This window comes from Amphibalanus amphitrite, unplaced genomic scaffold, assembly GCF_019059575.1.
Source record: "Amphibalanus amphitrite isolate SeventyFive unplaced genomic scaffold, NRLGWU_Aamphi_draft 002200F_arrow, whole genome shotgun sequence".
NCBI lineage: Eukaryota > Metazoa > Arthropoda > Thecostraca > Balanomorpha > Balanidae > Amphibalanus > Amphibalanus amphitrite.
In genome coordinates, this window is record NW_024883691.1 from 38,684 (window position 1) to 54,998 (window position 16,315).

At 62.1% G+C, this 16,315-nt stretch overlaps 1 protein-coding gene, 3 non-coding genes and 1 pseudogene across 4 annotated transcripts; all 5 read right to left on the reverse strand.

Moving 5' to 3' along the window:
- Nucleotides 1-460: 460 nt before the first annotated feature.
- LOC122376562 lies at nucleotides 461-7,519 on the reverse strand. The gene is made up of 8 exons (XM_043356464.1): nucleotides 7,099-7,519; nucleotides 6,138-6,525; nucleotides 4,981-5,051; nucleotides 4,738-4,886; nucleotides 2,765-4,576; nucleotides 2,414-2,545; nucleotides 1,829-2,227; nucleotides 461-586 (listed from the first exon to the last, which is right to left on the reverse strand). Exons 1-8 carry the CDS (start codon nucleotides 7,517-7,519, stop codon nucleotides 461-463), a joined length of 3,498 nt encoding a protein of 1,165 aa, XP_043212399.1.
- Nucleotides 7,520-8,207: 688 nt separating this feature from the next.
- On the reverse strand, nucleotides 8,208-8,348 carry LOC122376574 (annotated as a pseudogene).
- Nucleotides 8,349-9,864: 1,516 nt separating this feature from the next.
- Nucleotides 9,865-10,057, reverse strand: LOC122376566. The gene has a single exon (XR_006255662.1). It is a non-coding gene; the product is annotated as a U2 spliceosomal RNA (small nuclear RNA).
- Nucleotides 10,058-11,575: 1,518 nt separating this feature from the next.
- Nucleotides 11,576-11,768, reverse strand: LOC122376567. Its single transcript, XR_006255663.1, has one exon. It is a non-coding gene; the product is annotated as a U2 spliceosomal RNA (small nuclear RNA).
- Nucleotides 11,769-13,285: 1,517 nt separating this feature from the next.
- Nucleotides 13,286-13,485, reverse strand: LOC122376572. Its single transcript, XR_006255665.1, has one exon. It is a non-coding gene; the product is annotated as a U2 spliceosomal RNA (small nuclear RNA).
- Nucleotides 13,486-16,315: the final 2,830 nt, after the last annotated feature.

The following is a 16,315-nucleotide window of genomic DNA, read 5'->3' on the forward strand; positions in this document are numbered from 1 at the left end:
CAGGCAGCGCCAGCCAGCGCCGAGCGACGGGTGCCGCGGCACCGACAAGCGCCGGCCGACGGGCCGGAACAGTCTCCAGCCCGCAGCGGCGGGCGCCGGCACGGGGTGTGGCCCGGCGCACCGACAGCCCCGACCGACCGACAGTCTCGGGGAGAACGGTCGGCGCCGGGCGGCGGGGCGCAGCGCGGCGCACGGACAGCCGCGGTCACGAGCCGGGCGGCGGTCACGGAGGTGGCCACCGAGAGGACGGCCACCGGCTTCGGCCACTTGAAGGCGGCCGCCGGGAGGGCGGCCACCGGCCACAGGCAGCGGCCACTTGATGGCGACCACCGAGAGGGCGGCCACCGGCTTCGGCCACTTGAAGGCGGCCACCGGCCACAGGCAGCGGCCACTTGATGGCGACCACCGAGAGGGCGGCAACCGGCCACCGGCCACTTGAAGGCAGCCGCCGGGAGGGCGGCTACCGGCCATCCGCAGGGCGGCCACCGGCCACTTGAAGGCAGCCGCCGGGAGGGCGGCCACCGGCCATCAGCAGAGCGGCCACCGGCCACTTGACGGCGGCCACCGAGAGGGCAGCCACCAGCCACTTGACGGTGCGCCAGACACCAGCAGCCGACAGGGCCAACACCAGCGGCACCCGCCGACGGGCCGGCACCAGCGGCACCAGCGGCAGACGGCGGCCACGGGCAGCGGCCGCCGAGCCCCGGTCACCGGTCCAGCGTGACCGGGCGGAGAGCGCCGCAGGGCGGCCGACGGACGCCAGGAGCGGCCCGGCGGTCACCGGAGGCGACCCCAGGTCACCGGCAGGCGACCACGGCAGCGGCCACCAGACGAGGGGCGGCTACGGCCACCGGGGGCAGCCACAGCCACCGGGGGCAGCCACAGCCACCACGGGGCAGCCACAGCCACCGGCGGGCGGCCACAGCCACCGGGGGCAGCCACGGCCACCGGGGGCAGCCACAGCCACCAGGTGAGGCGGCTCCAGCCACCGGGGGGCGGCCGGCCGCCAGACGGGCAGCTACAGCCACCGGGTGAGGCGGCCCAGCCACCGGGGGCAGCCACGGCCACCAGGTGAGGCGGCTCCAGCCACCGGCAGGCGGCCGGCCGCCAGACGGGCAGCTACAGCCGCGCCGGCAGGGCCGTCACGGCCACCGGTCACGGCCCGGGGTCACCGGCACACACCGGCACCCACCACCACACACAGTGACACGGGTCAGGGGGGGGGGGCGGACACCGGGCGGCGGACACCAGGGAGCGGACACCTCGGTCAGAGGGCCACGGACACACCGGTCAGAGGGCCGCGGACACCCCGGTCAGCGGGCCGCGGGCAGCGGGGGCGGCCAGGTTAGCGGCTACTGTGTGAGCGGCCGGTCAGATGGGGTCAAGTCGGATGGCGACGGCCAGGTTGGCAGTCACCAAATGGCCACGACAGAGCAGGCTACTCGGTCTCGGACGGTCAAGTCAGCGGGTCAGCTCAGATTAGGCCGGGCCACGCAGGCAGGTCAACGAGTGGCACAGCCACCGTGAGGCGGCTGCCTACACAGCACTGACTGCTGCTGTTAGGCAGACACCCAGGGCACACATACACGTACAAATACAAACACACAATTGACACAGTAACAAACACTTAACAATAACACGTGACCACAAAACACACTGACGGCCACAAACATGAGACACAGATAGACATAACAATGAACAAAAACACCACAAACTACACTCATATCAGCCCTGGGGTCGACCGGACGGGGCAGCGCGCTCAGTACTGGCGTGTCCCGGTAATGTGTTCAATATAAATGTCGCGTGACCACCGCAGCGTATCACTCACCATGAGTTTACGCATTAGACGGGCGTACACGCGGGACACGCGCAGCTGACGCAGCGTCCTCTCGTTCCCCCGCACCCACGTCCCCAGGGACCCCAGCACGAGGGCGTGGACCGAGGCCGTCTTGCCCCGCCGCCGCAGCTCCTGTACGAGGGGCGCGTACTTGCGCTCCTTGTCAGCGGCGGCGGCGCGGAGGGCCTCGGGGCGGTTTTCGAACGCCACGGTGACGTCCACCAGTGACACGTGGTCGCCCCGGGTCACGACCAGGTCGGGGCGGAGGGCGGAGTCAATGCCGGGGACGCGACGGTTCACCCGCACGTCATCTCCTGCAAACACAGGCGTGGCGCGCTCCAGCCGGGCCAGGATGGCGTCGTGCCGCAGCTGGTACGCCCCCGCGTGTGCCTGCAGACAATGGTTAGTGACGTGCGGGAGGGTCTCCTGCACGTACCCGCAGCGCCGGCACCGACGGTCAGCTCCTGCTCGGCGGGAGTACGCGTTGAGTGGGACGAGTCCCAGCCGGGCCCTGTGGACGAATCGCCAGTCAGCGAACCGGGTGAAGCTCCCATTATACATATAATGGGAGCTCACCGGCTGGTCCGCCACACAGGCCAGCACCTTGCCCTGCTGGGGCATGCGGGTCAGCTCGGCGAGCTCGGTCTGGCGGACCGCCTCACGGAGCGCGCGCGACTCGCGCCGCGGCTCCACGTCCGCCTCCCCCACCTGCAGGACAGGGGGGTCAGCGGCGCGCCAGCGGACGGCAGCGCGGCGGGCGAGGGCGGTGGTGGCCACACGGGTGCGGGTCGAGCGGCACGACACGCCGCCGCCGTCGTCCCGCATGGGAGCGCCGTTTAGGTATTCCGCCAGGTCGGCCGGGGTGGGGTCACGGCGGACGCGGCGCCGGGCGGCACCGGCCAGCTCGGCGGCCGCCAGCTCGGCCACCGCCGGGTCCTGGGAATGGAGGAGGCGCTGGGTGGCCGCCGCCAGCAGGATGTCCGCCTCCTGGGAAAAGTGGGTCAGTCCGACCCCACCGGCCTTAGTCGGGCTGTAGAGGTACCTGTTGGTGGCGTTGACAGGCAAGTTCAGAACTCCTTTGACACGCCACCGCAAGGACCTGTCAAACGCCGCCAGGGCGCCCTTGGGGATCACCCCCAGCCGCAGGCAGTGGGTCAGCCGTGGGGCGATGAACGCCCTCACGGCGTCCAGCTTCTGCCACGGGGCCAGGGGCGACCCCAGGAGGCGGGCGGCGTCACGGCGCGCCTCCGCCACCACCTGCAGGGGCGGCTGGGTCAGGCGGGTGTGCCCGACGGGTCGGCCGAGGTACCTGTAGGCCCCGTCCCTGTCAATGAGGGGCAGAGGGGCACCGCACAGGGTGGCGGGCGGGGAGGGGGCGCCGACGGAGAGCAGGGCCGACTTCCCCGGATTGGGGGTCAGCCCCGCCCAGGCGCACACGCGCTCCAGCAGCGCCAGGCCGTCCTGCACCTCGCTGCGTCGGCTGAAAATCAGAGCCAGGTCGTCAGCGTAGGCCAGGCAGCGCACCTGCGCGGCGGCGAGGGCCCGCAGCAGCGGCTCCAGGGCGAGGGAAAAGAGGATACCGCTGAGGGGGCACCCCTGCCGCACGCCGCGCTGGCACGCCACCGGCGCAGTCAGGCCGTCCCCGGCCCGGTACCGGGTGGCGCTGCCCTCGTACAGGCCCTGTACCACCGCCACGACCTCCTCCGGCACACCGACCCGCTGCAGCACCTGCCAAAGGAGGCTGTGGGGGACCGAGCCAAACGCGTTGGCCAGGTCGATAAAGGCCACGTGGGCCTCCGTCCCGTCCTCCCGGGCGCTGTTGATGGCGCTCTGGAGCACAAAGTTGTGCTCCAGCACGCCGTCGAATGGCCGGAAACCCTTCTGGCCTGTGGAGAGGAGGTCAGCGGCCTCCACCCACCCGGACAGACGGTCGGCCCACACACCGGCGTACAGCTTGGCGACAGTGGCGCCGAGGGCGATCGGCCGCCAGCTGTCGGGCCGGGTCGGGTCACCTCCCTTGTGCAGCAGCACCGTCTCCGACTCCAGCCAGGTGGGCGGGACGCGACGCGCCAGCCGGCACAGCTCGAAAGCCCGGGTCAGGAGCAGCGCACCGGGGTCAAGCGCGCGCCAGGCGGCGTAGCGCAGCCCGTCAGGGCCGGGGGCGGTGTTGGCCGCCCGCCGGAGACGGCCCCACACCTCGTCGGCTCGGAACGGGGCGGTCAGAGCCGGGGAGGGGGCGGCGGGGGTCAGGTCAGGGACCTCCTGCGGCCGCCGGTCCCACTCCACAGGGGGGCAGGGAGGAGGGGCAAAGTGGGCCGCCAGCTGCTCGCCGGGCACGGGGCACGGGGGCGTCTCCTCCCGCAGCACCTGCCGCACCGCCTTGTCCCTGTTGGCGCGGTACAACTTTTGCAGCCGACTGGCCTCCTCTGCCGCGTAGGCCGGCGGCTGCCAGGGCCGCCGGTGGTCCTCGGCCGGCTCCGGCTCCTGCTCCGCTGGAGGGGGACGGGGCTCGCCGGCGGGAGGGGCGGCGGGGGGACGGTCAGCGGGCGGCCGCTCGTTAGGGGGGCGCCAGGGGGCGGGGCGCCGGCGCCGCTCGTGGTAGTCGGCGTTACGCCGGGCCGCCTCGGCGCACAGCCGGGTGAGCTGCCGCTCCACCTCCTCCCACGGGGCGCGGGTCTCCTGCAGGGCGGTCAGTACCGGGAGAAACTCCTGCTGCAGCTCGGTCGGCTCCGGGCCCTGCTGGGTGGGGTCAGGGGCGCCGGCGGGGTCAGGGGCGCCGGCGGGGTCAGGGGCGCCGGCGGGGTCACCAGCACCTCCAGCACCACCACCACGGCCGGCACCACGGCCCCGACCACGGCCAGGGCCGCCGCGGCCACGGCCACGACCACCACCACGGCCACCGCCACCGGCACCACCGTCAGGGTCACCAGCGGGGTCACCAGCGGGGGCACCAGCAGCACCACCCCGGCCACGGGAGGCACCACCTCGGCCACGACCGCGAGAGGCACCACGGCCACGACCACGACCGCGGCCGCCACCAAGGGCACCGCTGGCAGGTCGGTCAGGGGCGGGGTCACGGTCAGTGGGCGGGTCAGCGGGCAGGTCAGTGGGAGGGTCACGGGGCGGGTCACGGGGCGGCCCACCAGCTACAGCGCCGGCGGGGTCACCGGGCGGGGCGCGCGGCAGGTCACCGGGCGTCACACGAGCAGCAGCACTGGGCGAGCCGCGGGGCGGGTCAGGCGGGACACGGGGCACGGCGCGGGGCGGGTCAGCGGGCGGGCGACCACCACAGCCACCTCTGCCACGAGCACCACGGCCGGCGCCGGCAGGCTCACCGCCGGAGCGGCCACGGCCGGGCCGGGTCACGGCAGGGTCACGGGCGACGCTGGGACGGTCACGGTGAGCGGGGTCACCGGGCGGACCGCGGCCACGGGTGGGGCGGGGGCCGGCGGGGTCACGGGGCGGGTCCGACACACCACCGGCACGGCCACCAGCACGGCCACGGGACGGGCCGGGCGCACCACGGGACGGGCCGGGGTCGGGTCGGTCACGGGAAGGGCCGGGTCGGTCACGGGACGGGCCACCAGCACCGCGGCGAGCACGGCCACCGCCACCACGGTTAGGGCGGTTATCACGGTCGCCGTCACGGACACGAGTGACACGGGTCACGGGTGGCACAGGGCGGGTCACGGGCGGCACGGTGTGGGTGACGGGGGTCCGCACTACCTCACTGTAGGTGCGTACAGCGGCAGCGGGCGCGTCAGGGACACGGCGCGGAACGTCGTCACGGGCACCTGTGCAGGGCGGGGCATGCACAGCACGGGGACCGGGAGTGTCGCGGGACACGTCATCAGTGAGGGCACGACCGTCGCGGGCTGGCTCAGGGCCAGGGCGGTCACGGCGGGACTCGGTAGTGGCCGGCGCGGCGCTGCGGTCACCCAGGGCCGGGAACCCGGGCGGGGGCCGTCCTCCCCGGGAAGGGAAGCCGGGAGGGGTCCGCACACGGCGGGGAGGGACACTGGACGGGGCCAGCACGGCGTCGGACCTGTAAAAGACCATGGTCGGGAGCGGACCGTCCTCATCATCGCTGGCGCCGCTCGGGGTCGGGTCACTGTCAGGGGCCGGGTGGCCGGGCATGTCACGGGCCGGGTCACTCGGGACCGGTCCACGCCGGTCACGGCGGCGCCGGCGGCGCCTCCTTCCCCTCCGCTCATCACCCCCACCGCTACCCGAGTCAGTCGGCGGGGAGGGGGCGGGGGGAGGCCGGCCGGCGGCGGTCGGCGGCGAGCCGTCAGCTGACGAGGCAGAGGCCGGAGCAGGGACAGAGCGCGGAGCAGCGTCCGGCGGCGGCGTCTCGGCTCTGTCGGGCGGCGGGCAGTCAGCTGGGGAGAGTGGGGAGGACGGAGCCGGATCCAGCGGCGGCGTCGGGGCTCTGTCGGGGGACGGAGCGTCAGCGGCCACCGGGAGGGGAGGGGAGTCGGTGCCGGCCAGCCGCAGCGACAGCGGCAGGCTGTCCTCCGTCACGGCCGCCTCGGAGTCGGAGGAGACGGCCAGGTCCTCCAGCAGGGTCCAGTCAGAGGGGGAGGGGGCCCGCGGAGGGGTCTCCAGGGTGATGTCCAGCTCACTGCCACTCTCCGACCGCCGACAGGCCTCCAGGGAGGGCGGGAACGGGGGCAGGAGGGGTGAGTCTGGACGGGGCGGGGCGGGGTCCCGCCGGGCCGGGGCCGCCGGCCGCCGGCCGCCACGGCCGATCGCCGCCATGAATCGCCGGGCGAGCCGCTGGAGGGGGCTGGGACGGTCCCGGTCGGCGGGGGGCGACACGGGGTCACCGGGAGGGTCGGGCCGGGCCGGGCTGGTCCTCAGGGACGCCAGGGACCGGCGGGCGCGGGGCGTCGGGGCACACGGGGTGCCGAGCGGGGTCGACGACCCAGACGAGTCAGAGGTCGGGGTGGCCGACCCATCAGTGGAGGACACACTAGGCATGACTGACGTCACATCGGACACGTCCGACATCACTCCCGGTGACGGGACTGGCGACTGCGACACAGACCCGGGGGGCACAGTCACAGTGACCCTCACGGGGAAGGGCCGGGGCGTCACAGGGCCGGGCCGGGGCGTCACGGGGCCGGGCCGGGGCGTCACGGGGCCATGGTCAACAGACGGCGAGTGGGACACCACGGTGACGTCACTGTCAGAGACGTCAGACGGCGCGGGGGAGCCTCCATCACCGTCGGTGACGTCATCGGCGGCCGGCCGGCCACCGGAGCCGCGCCGGTCGGCCTGCGGGCTCGACATGTTCGAACGAGGCGAGCCGGGGCCGGGGTCAGAGGCCGAGCCGCGGACGGGGGCCTCGGGAGGGGTGAGCGGGGGCAGGGAGAGGTCGTCGTCACCTGCCACCGGTCGGTCAGTCCCAGCGGTCAGCGGGAGGGACGGCGTGTCCACGTGGACGGGGGAGCGGCGGCACAGGCGGGCATGGTTGGTGAGGCCGCGCCGGGTCGTGAAGCTCCGGCCGCACCAGCAGCGGTGGGGCATGGCCACCGGGCCCGCAGCGGCCGGCTGCGCAAAGCAGCCGTGTCGGGAGAAGTGGTACGGCAGCCGGGCACCACAGCCGCCGCACACCCACTGGGCCACGGAAAGGTCAACGTGGCAGCGCTTGATGTGACGTTTGAGGCTGTGCCTCATGGTGGAAGGGACACAATTGGCATACCTAAACCCACATCCCTCCACCGGGCACAGGAGCAGCCCGGGGAGGGGAAAGGGCAGCACAAGCCGGTCACCATCAATCCGGGGCTGGGTGTCCGCCGCCCGGGGAGGGGACACGGTGGGAGCACGGGACGGTGGCGCAGACATGGTATGAGACACAATAGCACAGCGAGGCAATACAATACACTACACCAACTCACACCACAACACAGCAAACACAAGCCTGCGAGTCGGGGGCGCCGGCTCGGGCACCGGGAAACCACGCGGCGAGGCCGGAGCAGAGAAACGGTATGGGTACGGGCACGGAATACGGGTAATTTAGACGTAAAACAGGCCGAAAAGGGGTAGAATTGAAGCAAATGAGATCAAAAGCAGATTTAGCAAAAACAAGAAACGTTCATCGACAGGCCGGCGTCAGGTGAGAAAGGGCGGGAAGGGAGTTCAAATTCAAAGGTTTGGCGCCAAATCCCAACGGTCTGGGTTTTGGCGCGAAACCTTTGAAAACGGGTCAACGGCTGAAGGCCGTTGCCCGGAAGCTAGGGGGCGGGGGGGGGGAGGCAGTCGCCGCGCGGTCTCACCTGGTGTAGAGCAGCAGCGGCGCCCCCTCCTCGGCAGGCGGCGACGGTGGCGACACCATGTGGACGGGCACAGCAACACGGCACTGCTCAAGGTCACAGGGGATACAAGGGAATACAATTCCCGACCCTTGGCCAAGATCAAAGTCAAAAAGCGCCTCGCGCGAGTTAAAATAGGTTAAACAACCCACAGATACTACACTTTGATCTTAGCCAAAAGGCCGAGAAGCGATACTTAAGCACAACACTTTTAGATACTTATGCAGTTAAGGGATAACTATTAGTACTAGTAACGATGCAGAGCTATAGCGTGAGCGCTAGTGGCCACGGCGAGTGATAAGAGTGGTCCATTATGTTACATTCAAAGTATACGCAGTTTCAGTTTATCCTCACCATGGTAAGTATCTGTAAGCACAAAAGATCGCCAAACTCGAAATAATTTCGAATTAGTGGCTCTCGACCGTGCGTTTGTACACACGCAAATGGAGACGGCGGCGCCGCGCCGACAGTTATCAGTGGTGCGACATCAGATGGCAGCACAGTCGAACACCACGACGTATGGCAGCGCTCTACCCCCCCCCCCCCTAGCTCTACCCCCCCCCCCCTAGCTGCATGCAGACAAAAGCATGCATCGCAAAAGTACGTATTGCACATGTACGTCAGCAAAAGTACTGATTAATCATGTACGTAACGAATAAGGCACGTATCGACAAAAATGTATCTTGATAGTAGTTAATGGCCGTTTTCACGACGGTCTATCCGGCGAATGCACCTGATGTGATCAAATCTGCACGTACTTTCTTTTACAGCAAATAGCTTCATTTTATGAATTTATTACAGTGTTTTAATCGATGATGCTCTCTGAAAATATGACAAATCAGGCATATAAGAAATTAGTGCATATAAGTGCTAGCTGATAGCTGCTAAGAGGACACACTGAACCTGATTTGACCAATTCTGCACTTTATCTGTACCACCTGTGCATCAAATGTGTACCAGATGGCCGTCGTGAAAACGGCTAATATGAATAAATAAAGCATTTGTCAGGACCTTACCAAAGCACAGATGTAAGGAATGTCGATAGATACTGCTATTTTTCCAGTTACTTTTTTCATTTCGATATACGATTGCACGCCTCACGCTATAGCAAAACTAATAAAAAGAGAAAAGTTTTAAAAGCATATGATGCTTTACGTAAGGCAAAGCTGTCGTCACCCACAACTTCCCACACGCCCCCCACTGTCCATCACTGATACCGAATGAATAGTGATAAAGATGTCAGCTTTACAGGTACCTCAGTTAGATGATGATGCACCGTCTTTACTGAGTTTCACCAGATAGAGCGGCCTTTCCAGTCACATTTTAGGACGCCGATGCACCGTGTACTTGAAAGATGTCGATTGTCTGGGAACAAAATAAATGCGTGAATTAATTCGCCTATTGTAGCGGTTATCGTGGCTCGGGTCGGGGGCGGCACGTAGTAGTGGAATTCGAGAAAAAAAAACGTCTATAATCATAATGATATTGATTGGGTCATTTTTCTTCATGACCTGAGATGACCTCAGGGACATTGAGGGGTCACAGGTACAATTTGCCGATACCCGCATTTTTATTCCATTTAGTATGAGCGTTTGTCTATGACCATGATCAAAAAGAGGCGTATTTTCATGTTTTGTCAATTTTTATTGTCATATATCTTAAAAGTATCTTTATCCTTTTATTTTCACCACATATCACAACGCATGATAACAAAAGTGGGCCGATCCTGGCTGTAGTGCAATGCCAGGCCAACCCGCGGCAGGGCTGGAGCAAGCTCCAAAAACCCCGCCAAAGTCCAAAAATCAGTTTAATATTCTGGTCCCCATGTAGGGGACGTATCAGATATTAAGCTGATAAGAACAGATACTACACTTTGATCTTAGCCAAAAGGCCGAGAAGCGATACTTAAGCACAACACTTTTAGATACTTATGCAGTTAAGGGATAACTATTAGTACTAGTAACGATGCAGAGCTATAGCGTGAGCGCTAGTGGCCACGGCGAGTGATAAGAGTGGTCCATTATGTTACATTCAAAGTATACGCAGTTTCAGTTTATCCTCACCATGGTAAGTATCTGTAAGCACAAAAGATCGCCAAACTCGAAATAATTTCGAATTAGTGGCTCTCGACCGTGCGTTTGTACACACGCAAATGGAGACGGCGGCGCCGCGCCGACAGTTATCAGTGGTGCGACATCAGATGGCAGCACAGTCGAACACCACGACGTATGGCAGCGCTCTACCCCCCCCCCCCCCCCCCCTAGCTCTACCCCCCCCCCTAGCTGCATGCAGACAAAAGCATGCATCGCAAAAGTACGTATTGCACATGTACGTCAGCAAAAGTACTGATTAATCATGTACGTAACGAATAAGGCACGTATCGACAAAAATGTATCTTGATAGTAGTTAATGGCCGTTTTCACGACGGTCTATCCGGCGAATGCACCTGATGTGATCAAATCTGCACGTACTTTCTTTTACAGCAAATAGCTTCATTTTATGAATTTATTAGTGTTTTAATCGATGATGCTCTCTGAAAATATGACAAATCAGGCATATAAGAAATTAGTGCATATAAGTGCTAGCTGATAGCTGCTAAGAGGACACACTGAACCTGATTTGACCAATTCTGCACTTTATCTGTACCACCTGTGCATCAAATGTGTACCAGATGGCCGTCGTGAAAACGGCTAATATGAATAAATAAAGCATTTGTCAGGACCTTACCAAAGCACAGATGTAAGGAATGTCGATAGATACTGCTATTTTTCCAGTTACTTTTTTCATTTCGATATACGATTGCACGCCTCACGCTATAGCAAAACTAATAAAAAGAGAAAAGTTTTAAAAGCATATGATGCTTTACGTAAGGCAAAGCTGTCGTCACCCACAACTTCCCACACGCCCCCCACTGTCCATCACTGATACCGAATGAATAGTGATAAAGATGTCAGCTTTACAGGTACCTCAGTTAGATGATGATGCACCGTCTTTACTGAGTTTCACCAGATAGAGCGGCCTTTCCAGTCACATTTTAGGACGCCGATGCACCGTGTACTTGAAAGATGTCGATTGTCTGGGAACAAAATAAATGCGTGAATTAATTCGCCTATTGTAGCGGTTATCGTGGCTCGGGTCGGGGGCGGCACGTAGTAGTGGAATTCGAGAAAAAAAAACGTCTATAATCATAATGATATTGATTGGGTCATTTTTCTTCATGACCTGAGATGACCTCAGGGACATTGAGGGGTCACAGGTACAATTTGCCGATACCCGCATTTTTATTCCATTTAGTATGAGCGTTTGTCTATGACCATGATCAAAAAGAGGCGTATTTTCATGTTTTGTCAATTTTTATTGTCATATATCTTAAAAGTATCTTTATCCTTTTATTTTCACCACATATCACAACGCATGATAACAAAAGTGGGCCGATCCTGGCTGTAGTGCAATGCCAGGCCAACCCGCGGCAGGGCTGGAGCAAGCTCCAAAAACCCCGCCAAAGTCCAAAAATCAGTTTAATATTCTGGTCCCCATGTAGGGGACGTATCAGATATTAAGCTGATAAGAACAGATACTACACTTTGATCTTAGCCAAAAGGCCGAGAAGCGATACTTAAGCACAACACTTTTAGATACTTATGCAGTTAAGGGATAACTATTAGTACTAGTAACGATGCAGAGCTATAGCGTGAGCGCTAGTGGCCACGGCGAGTGATAAGAGTGGTCCATTATGTTACATTCAAAGTATACGCAGTTTCAGTTTATCCTCACCATGGTAAGTATCTGTAAGCACAAAAGATCGCCAAACTCGAAATAATTTCGAATTAGTGGCTCTCGACCGTGCGTTTGTACACACGCAAATGGAGACGGCGGCGCCGCGCCGACAGTTATCAGTGGTGCGACATCAGATGGCAGCACAGTCGAACACCACGACGTATGGCAGCGCTCTACCCCCCCCCCCTAGCTCTACCCCCCCCCCCCCCCTAGCTGCATGCAGACAAAAGCATGCATCGCAAAAGTACGTATTGCACATGTACGTCAGCAAAAGTACTGATTAATCATGTACGTAACGAATAAGGCACGTATCGACAAAAATGTATCTTGATAGTAGTTAATGGCCGTTTTCACGACGGTCTATCCGGCGAATGCACCTGATGTGATCAAATCTGCACGTACTTTCTTTTACAGCAAATAGCTTCATTTTATGAATTTATTAGTGTTTTAATCGATGATGCTCTCTGAAAATATGACAAATCAGGCATATAAGAAATTAGTGCATATAAGTGCTAGCTGATAGCTGCTAAGAGGACACACTGAACCTGATTTGACCAATTCTGCACTTTATCTGTACCACCTGTGCATCAAATGTGTACCAGATGGCCGTCGTGAAAACGGCTAATATGAATAAATAAAGCATTTGTCAGGACCTTACCAAAGCACAGATGTAAGGAATGTCGATAGATACTGCTATTTTTCCAGTTACTTTTTTCATTTCGATATACGATTGCACGCCTCACGCTATAGCAAAACTAATAAAAAGAGAAAAGTTTTAAAAGCATATGATGCTTTACGTAAGGCAAAGCTGTCGTCACCCACAACTTCCCACACGCCCCCCACTGTCCATCACTGATACCGAATGAATAGTGATAAAGATGTCAGCTTTACAGGTACCTCAGTTAGATGATGATGCACCGTCTTTACTGAGTTTCACCAGATAGAGCGGCCTTTCCAGTCACATTTTAGGACGCCGATGCACCGTGTACTTGAAAGATGTCGATTGGTCTGGGAACAAAATAAATGCGTGAATTAATTCGCCTATTGTAGCGGTTATCGTGGCTCGGGTCGGGGGCGGCACGTAGTAGTGGAATTCGAGAAAAAAAAAACGTCTATAATCATAATGATATTGATTGGGTCATTTTTCTTCATGACCTGAGATGACCTCAGGGACATTGAGGGGTCACAGGTACAATTTGCCGATACCCGCATTTTTATTCCATTTAGTATGAGCGTTTGTCTATGACCATGATCAAAAAGAGGCGTATTTTCATGTTTTGTCAATTTTTATTGTCATATATCTTAAAAGTATCTTTATCCTTTTATTTTCACCACATATCAAAACGCATGATAACAAAAGTGGGCCGATCCTGGGTAGTGCAATGCCAGGCCAACCCGCGGCAGGGCTGGAGCAAGCTCCAAAAACCCCGCCAAAGTCCAAAAATCAGTTAATATTCTGGTCCCCATGTAGGGACGTATCAGATATTAAGCTGATAAGAACAGATTTTTTTATTCAGAAAGTACATGGTGATAACAGGCATTTGGTGAAGGTACAGACAATTTGATACGGTGGCAACAGTCATGCCACGTCCGTGTACAGTCCATGCACATAGGATTACAAGGTGATAGCAATAGACCCCGCAGGGTCACCATGGCGGTCGGCCACACACCCCGGGCAGGTTGGCGAGGAGGCGGGGGAGGGGAGGGAGGCGGCAGCGGGGGAGGGACCCGGGCGGGGGCGGGGCGGGCCAGGGGGGGGGGAGGGCGGGTCGGGAGGATTAGCGTGTAGTCTACATATAGGCACCAGCCTCCATCACCAAAGCAGGGCACTGCTGTGCACACCGGCACCAGTCAGGACGATCGTCGGTCGGGGGCGGCCACCAGGGCCCACCGTGCCCGTCGCTGTAGCGACTCAGACCATCACCAGGTCAGCGCTCACCAGCATAGCTCTACCAGCTAAGCAGTCTCAGCCGTGCCTCACCATCGTGTGGTGAGCTGCACAACGCCATCACCATGGCAACCCGTGGCACCACTCTACTATACGGCACCAAGCGAGGGGGGGTACAGGGGTCCCCCGACCCCACCGGCCGAGACCCACCGGGGCGCCGACCCCACACCACAGCCTCGGAGCAGGGAGGGTAGAGGGGTGCCAGACGAGCTCGGAGTGCGGGCCGACCGAGACGGGTAGCACATCAGCGCACACATCAGCGAATGATAAAGAGGCGGGAGGCGCCTGGGGACCAACAGGTCATCAGTGAGGTCACCGTAGGTACACATATTTACAGAATGGCAGGTCGGTGGCAGCGTGGGCCACGGACAACGTAGTGGGCACTATTGGGCCACGAATATAAAATACATGGGGCCAGCCAGCATCGGCAGGTCACGGAGGGTACAGGGTAGGCGACCGAACGAAACCAACTATACAGTACACAATACATACAAAGGGCGCTCCTAGCGCAGCGGACAAAGGCGTTAGGCGCCGGAGGACCGAGGGGGTCGGTCAGTGCAGGCCAACTTCAGTATGGCCACGAAAGGCACCGGGATGGCCGATCAGACACATCGCTTAACATGCATGTCGCGCTCCTAAGCCAACAGCCTACAGCCACTAACAGATTATGGGCCGACAGGCTTCGTTAGCATGGGCAGTATTTGGAATCCAGTGTGCAATACATGGCATTGAGCATGACACATGGTTAAAAACATACACAGTATCCCCACCCCCACCCGTCCTTCCCACCCATCCAACATCCCCACATACACTGATTCACACACTGAGTCGTCCCGACCCGTCAACGGTACCACCCCTGTCCAGTGAGACGGTCGGTACAGCGGGTGGACGGGTGGGTCCAACTGGGGACCGGAGGGTCCTAATGGGGACCGGAAGGTCCGACTGGGACCTGAGGGGTCCAACCGGGGACCTTAGGGGTCCACGGTCACGCCGCGTCGGGCTGGTGACAGCCATAATAGTGAGCACATAGCAGCACATTTACATCATTGTATACACACGACAATCCCGTCCCACCCATCGCCCTATCCATCCAACACTCCTCGCCCCGCGGCACAGCAGTGGCTGTCACTGTTGTAGACACTAAAACTGTCTAGAGCTGCCATCTCACACAGCTCTCACGTCACCCGTACATCAGTGACTACGCTCACGGTCACCAGGAGGCCTGACGCCGATCATAGGCTCAGGGCGGGCGAGGTGAGAAGTCACGCACCAATCACAAGCTGCGTACGGGCGCCAGCGAGCCAGAGTAGGCACAGGCGAGTGCCGGCCGGCCGGGCGGCCCGGCGGACCGTCTACGGCGGCTAGGGGGGGGCGTACCGTCTACGGGCGGTCACGGCCAGGAGTGGCCACTGTCCGCCACAACACTCCGTCCCACCCCGTCCCATCACTCCCACCCCAACACTCCCCACCCCCGTCACGCACCGCGCGCGCACATCACCGAGCGGTGACGTCCTGTGCTGTCCATCACTGAGACGGCAGCGAGCGACGGGGCACCAGCGCGGCACCGACGAGCCCAGACCGACGCGGCGGTCAGGACACCACGCGCACTAGTTCGCGACGCGGTCACCAGACGGCGCCAGCCAGCGCCGAGCGCGGGTGCCGCGGGCACCAACGAGCGCCGGCCGACGGGCCGGAACAGTCTCCAGCCCGCAGCGGCGGGCGCCGGCACGGGATGCGGCCCGGCGCACCGACAGCCCGACGACCACAGTCTCGGGCGAGAACGGTCGGCGCCGGGCGGCGGGGCGCAGCGTCGGCGCACGGACAGCCGCGGTCACGAGCCGGGCGGCGGTCACGGAGGTGCCACCGAGAGGGCGGTCACCGGCTTCGGCCGCTTGAAGGCAGCCGCCGGGGAGGGCGGCCACCGGCCACAGGCAGCGGCCATTGATGGCGACCACCGAGAGGGCGGCCACCGGCTTCGGCCCGCTTGAAGGCAGCCGCGGGAGGGCGGCCACCGGCCATCAGAAGCGCGGCCACCAGCCACTTGACAGCGGCCACCGGGAGGGTGGCCACCGGCCACGGGCACCGGCCGCTTGAAGGCAGCCGGGAGGGCGGCCCACCGGCCATCAGCAGAGCGATCACCGGCCACTTGACGGCGGCCACCAACGAGAGGGCAGCCACCAGCCACTTGACAGTGCGCCAGACACCAGCAGTGACGGGGCCGGCACCAGACGGCACCAGCCGACGGGCCGGCACCAGCGGCACCAGCGGCAGACGGCGGCCACGGGTGGCGGCCGCCGAGCCCGGTCACCGGTCCAGCGTGACCGGGCGGAGAGCGCCGCAGGGCGGCCGACGGACGCCAGGAGCGGCCCGGCGGTCACCGGAGGCGACCCCAGGTCACCGGCAGGCGACCACGGCAGCGGCCACCAGACGAGGGGC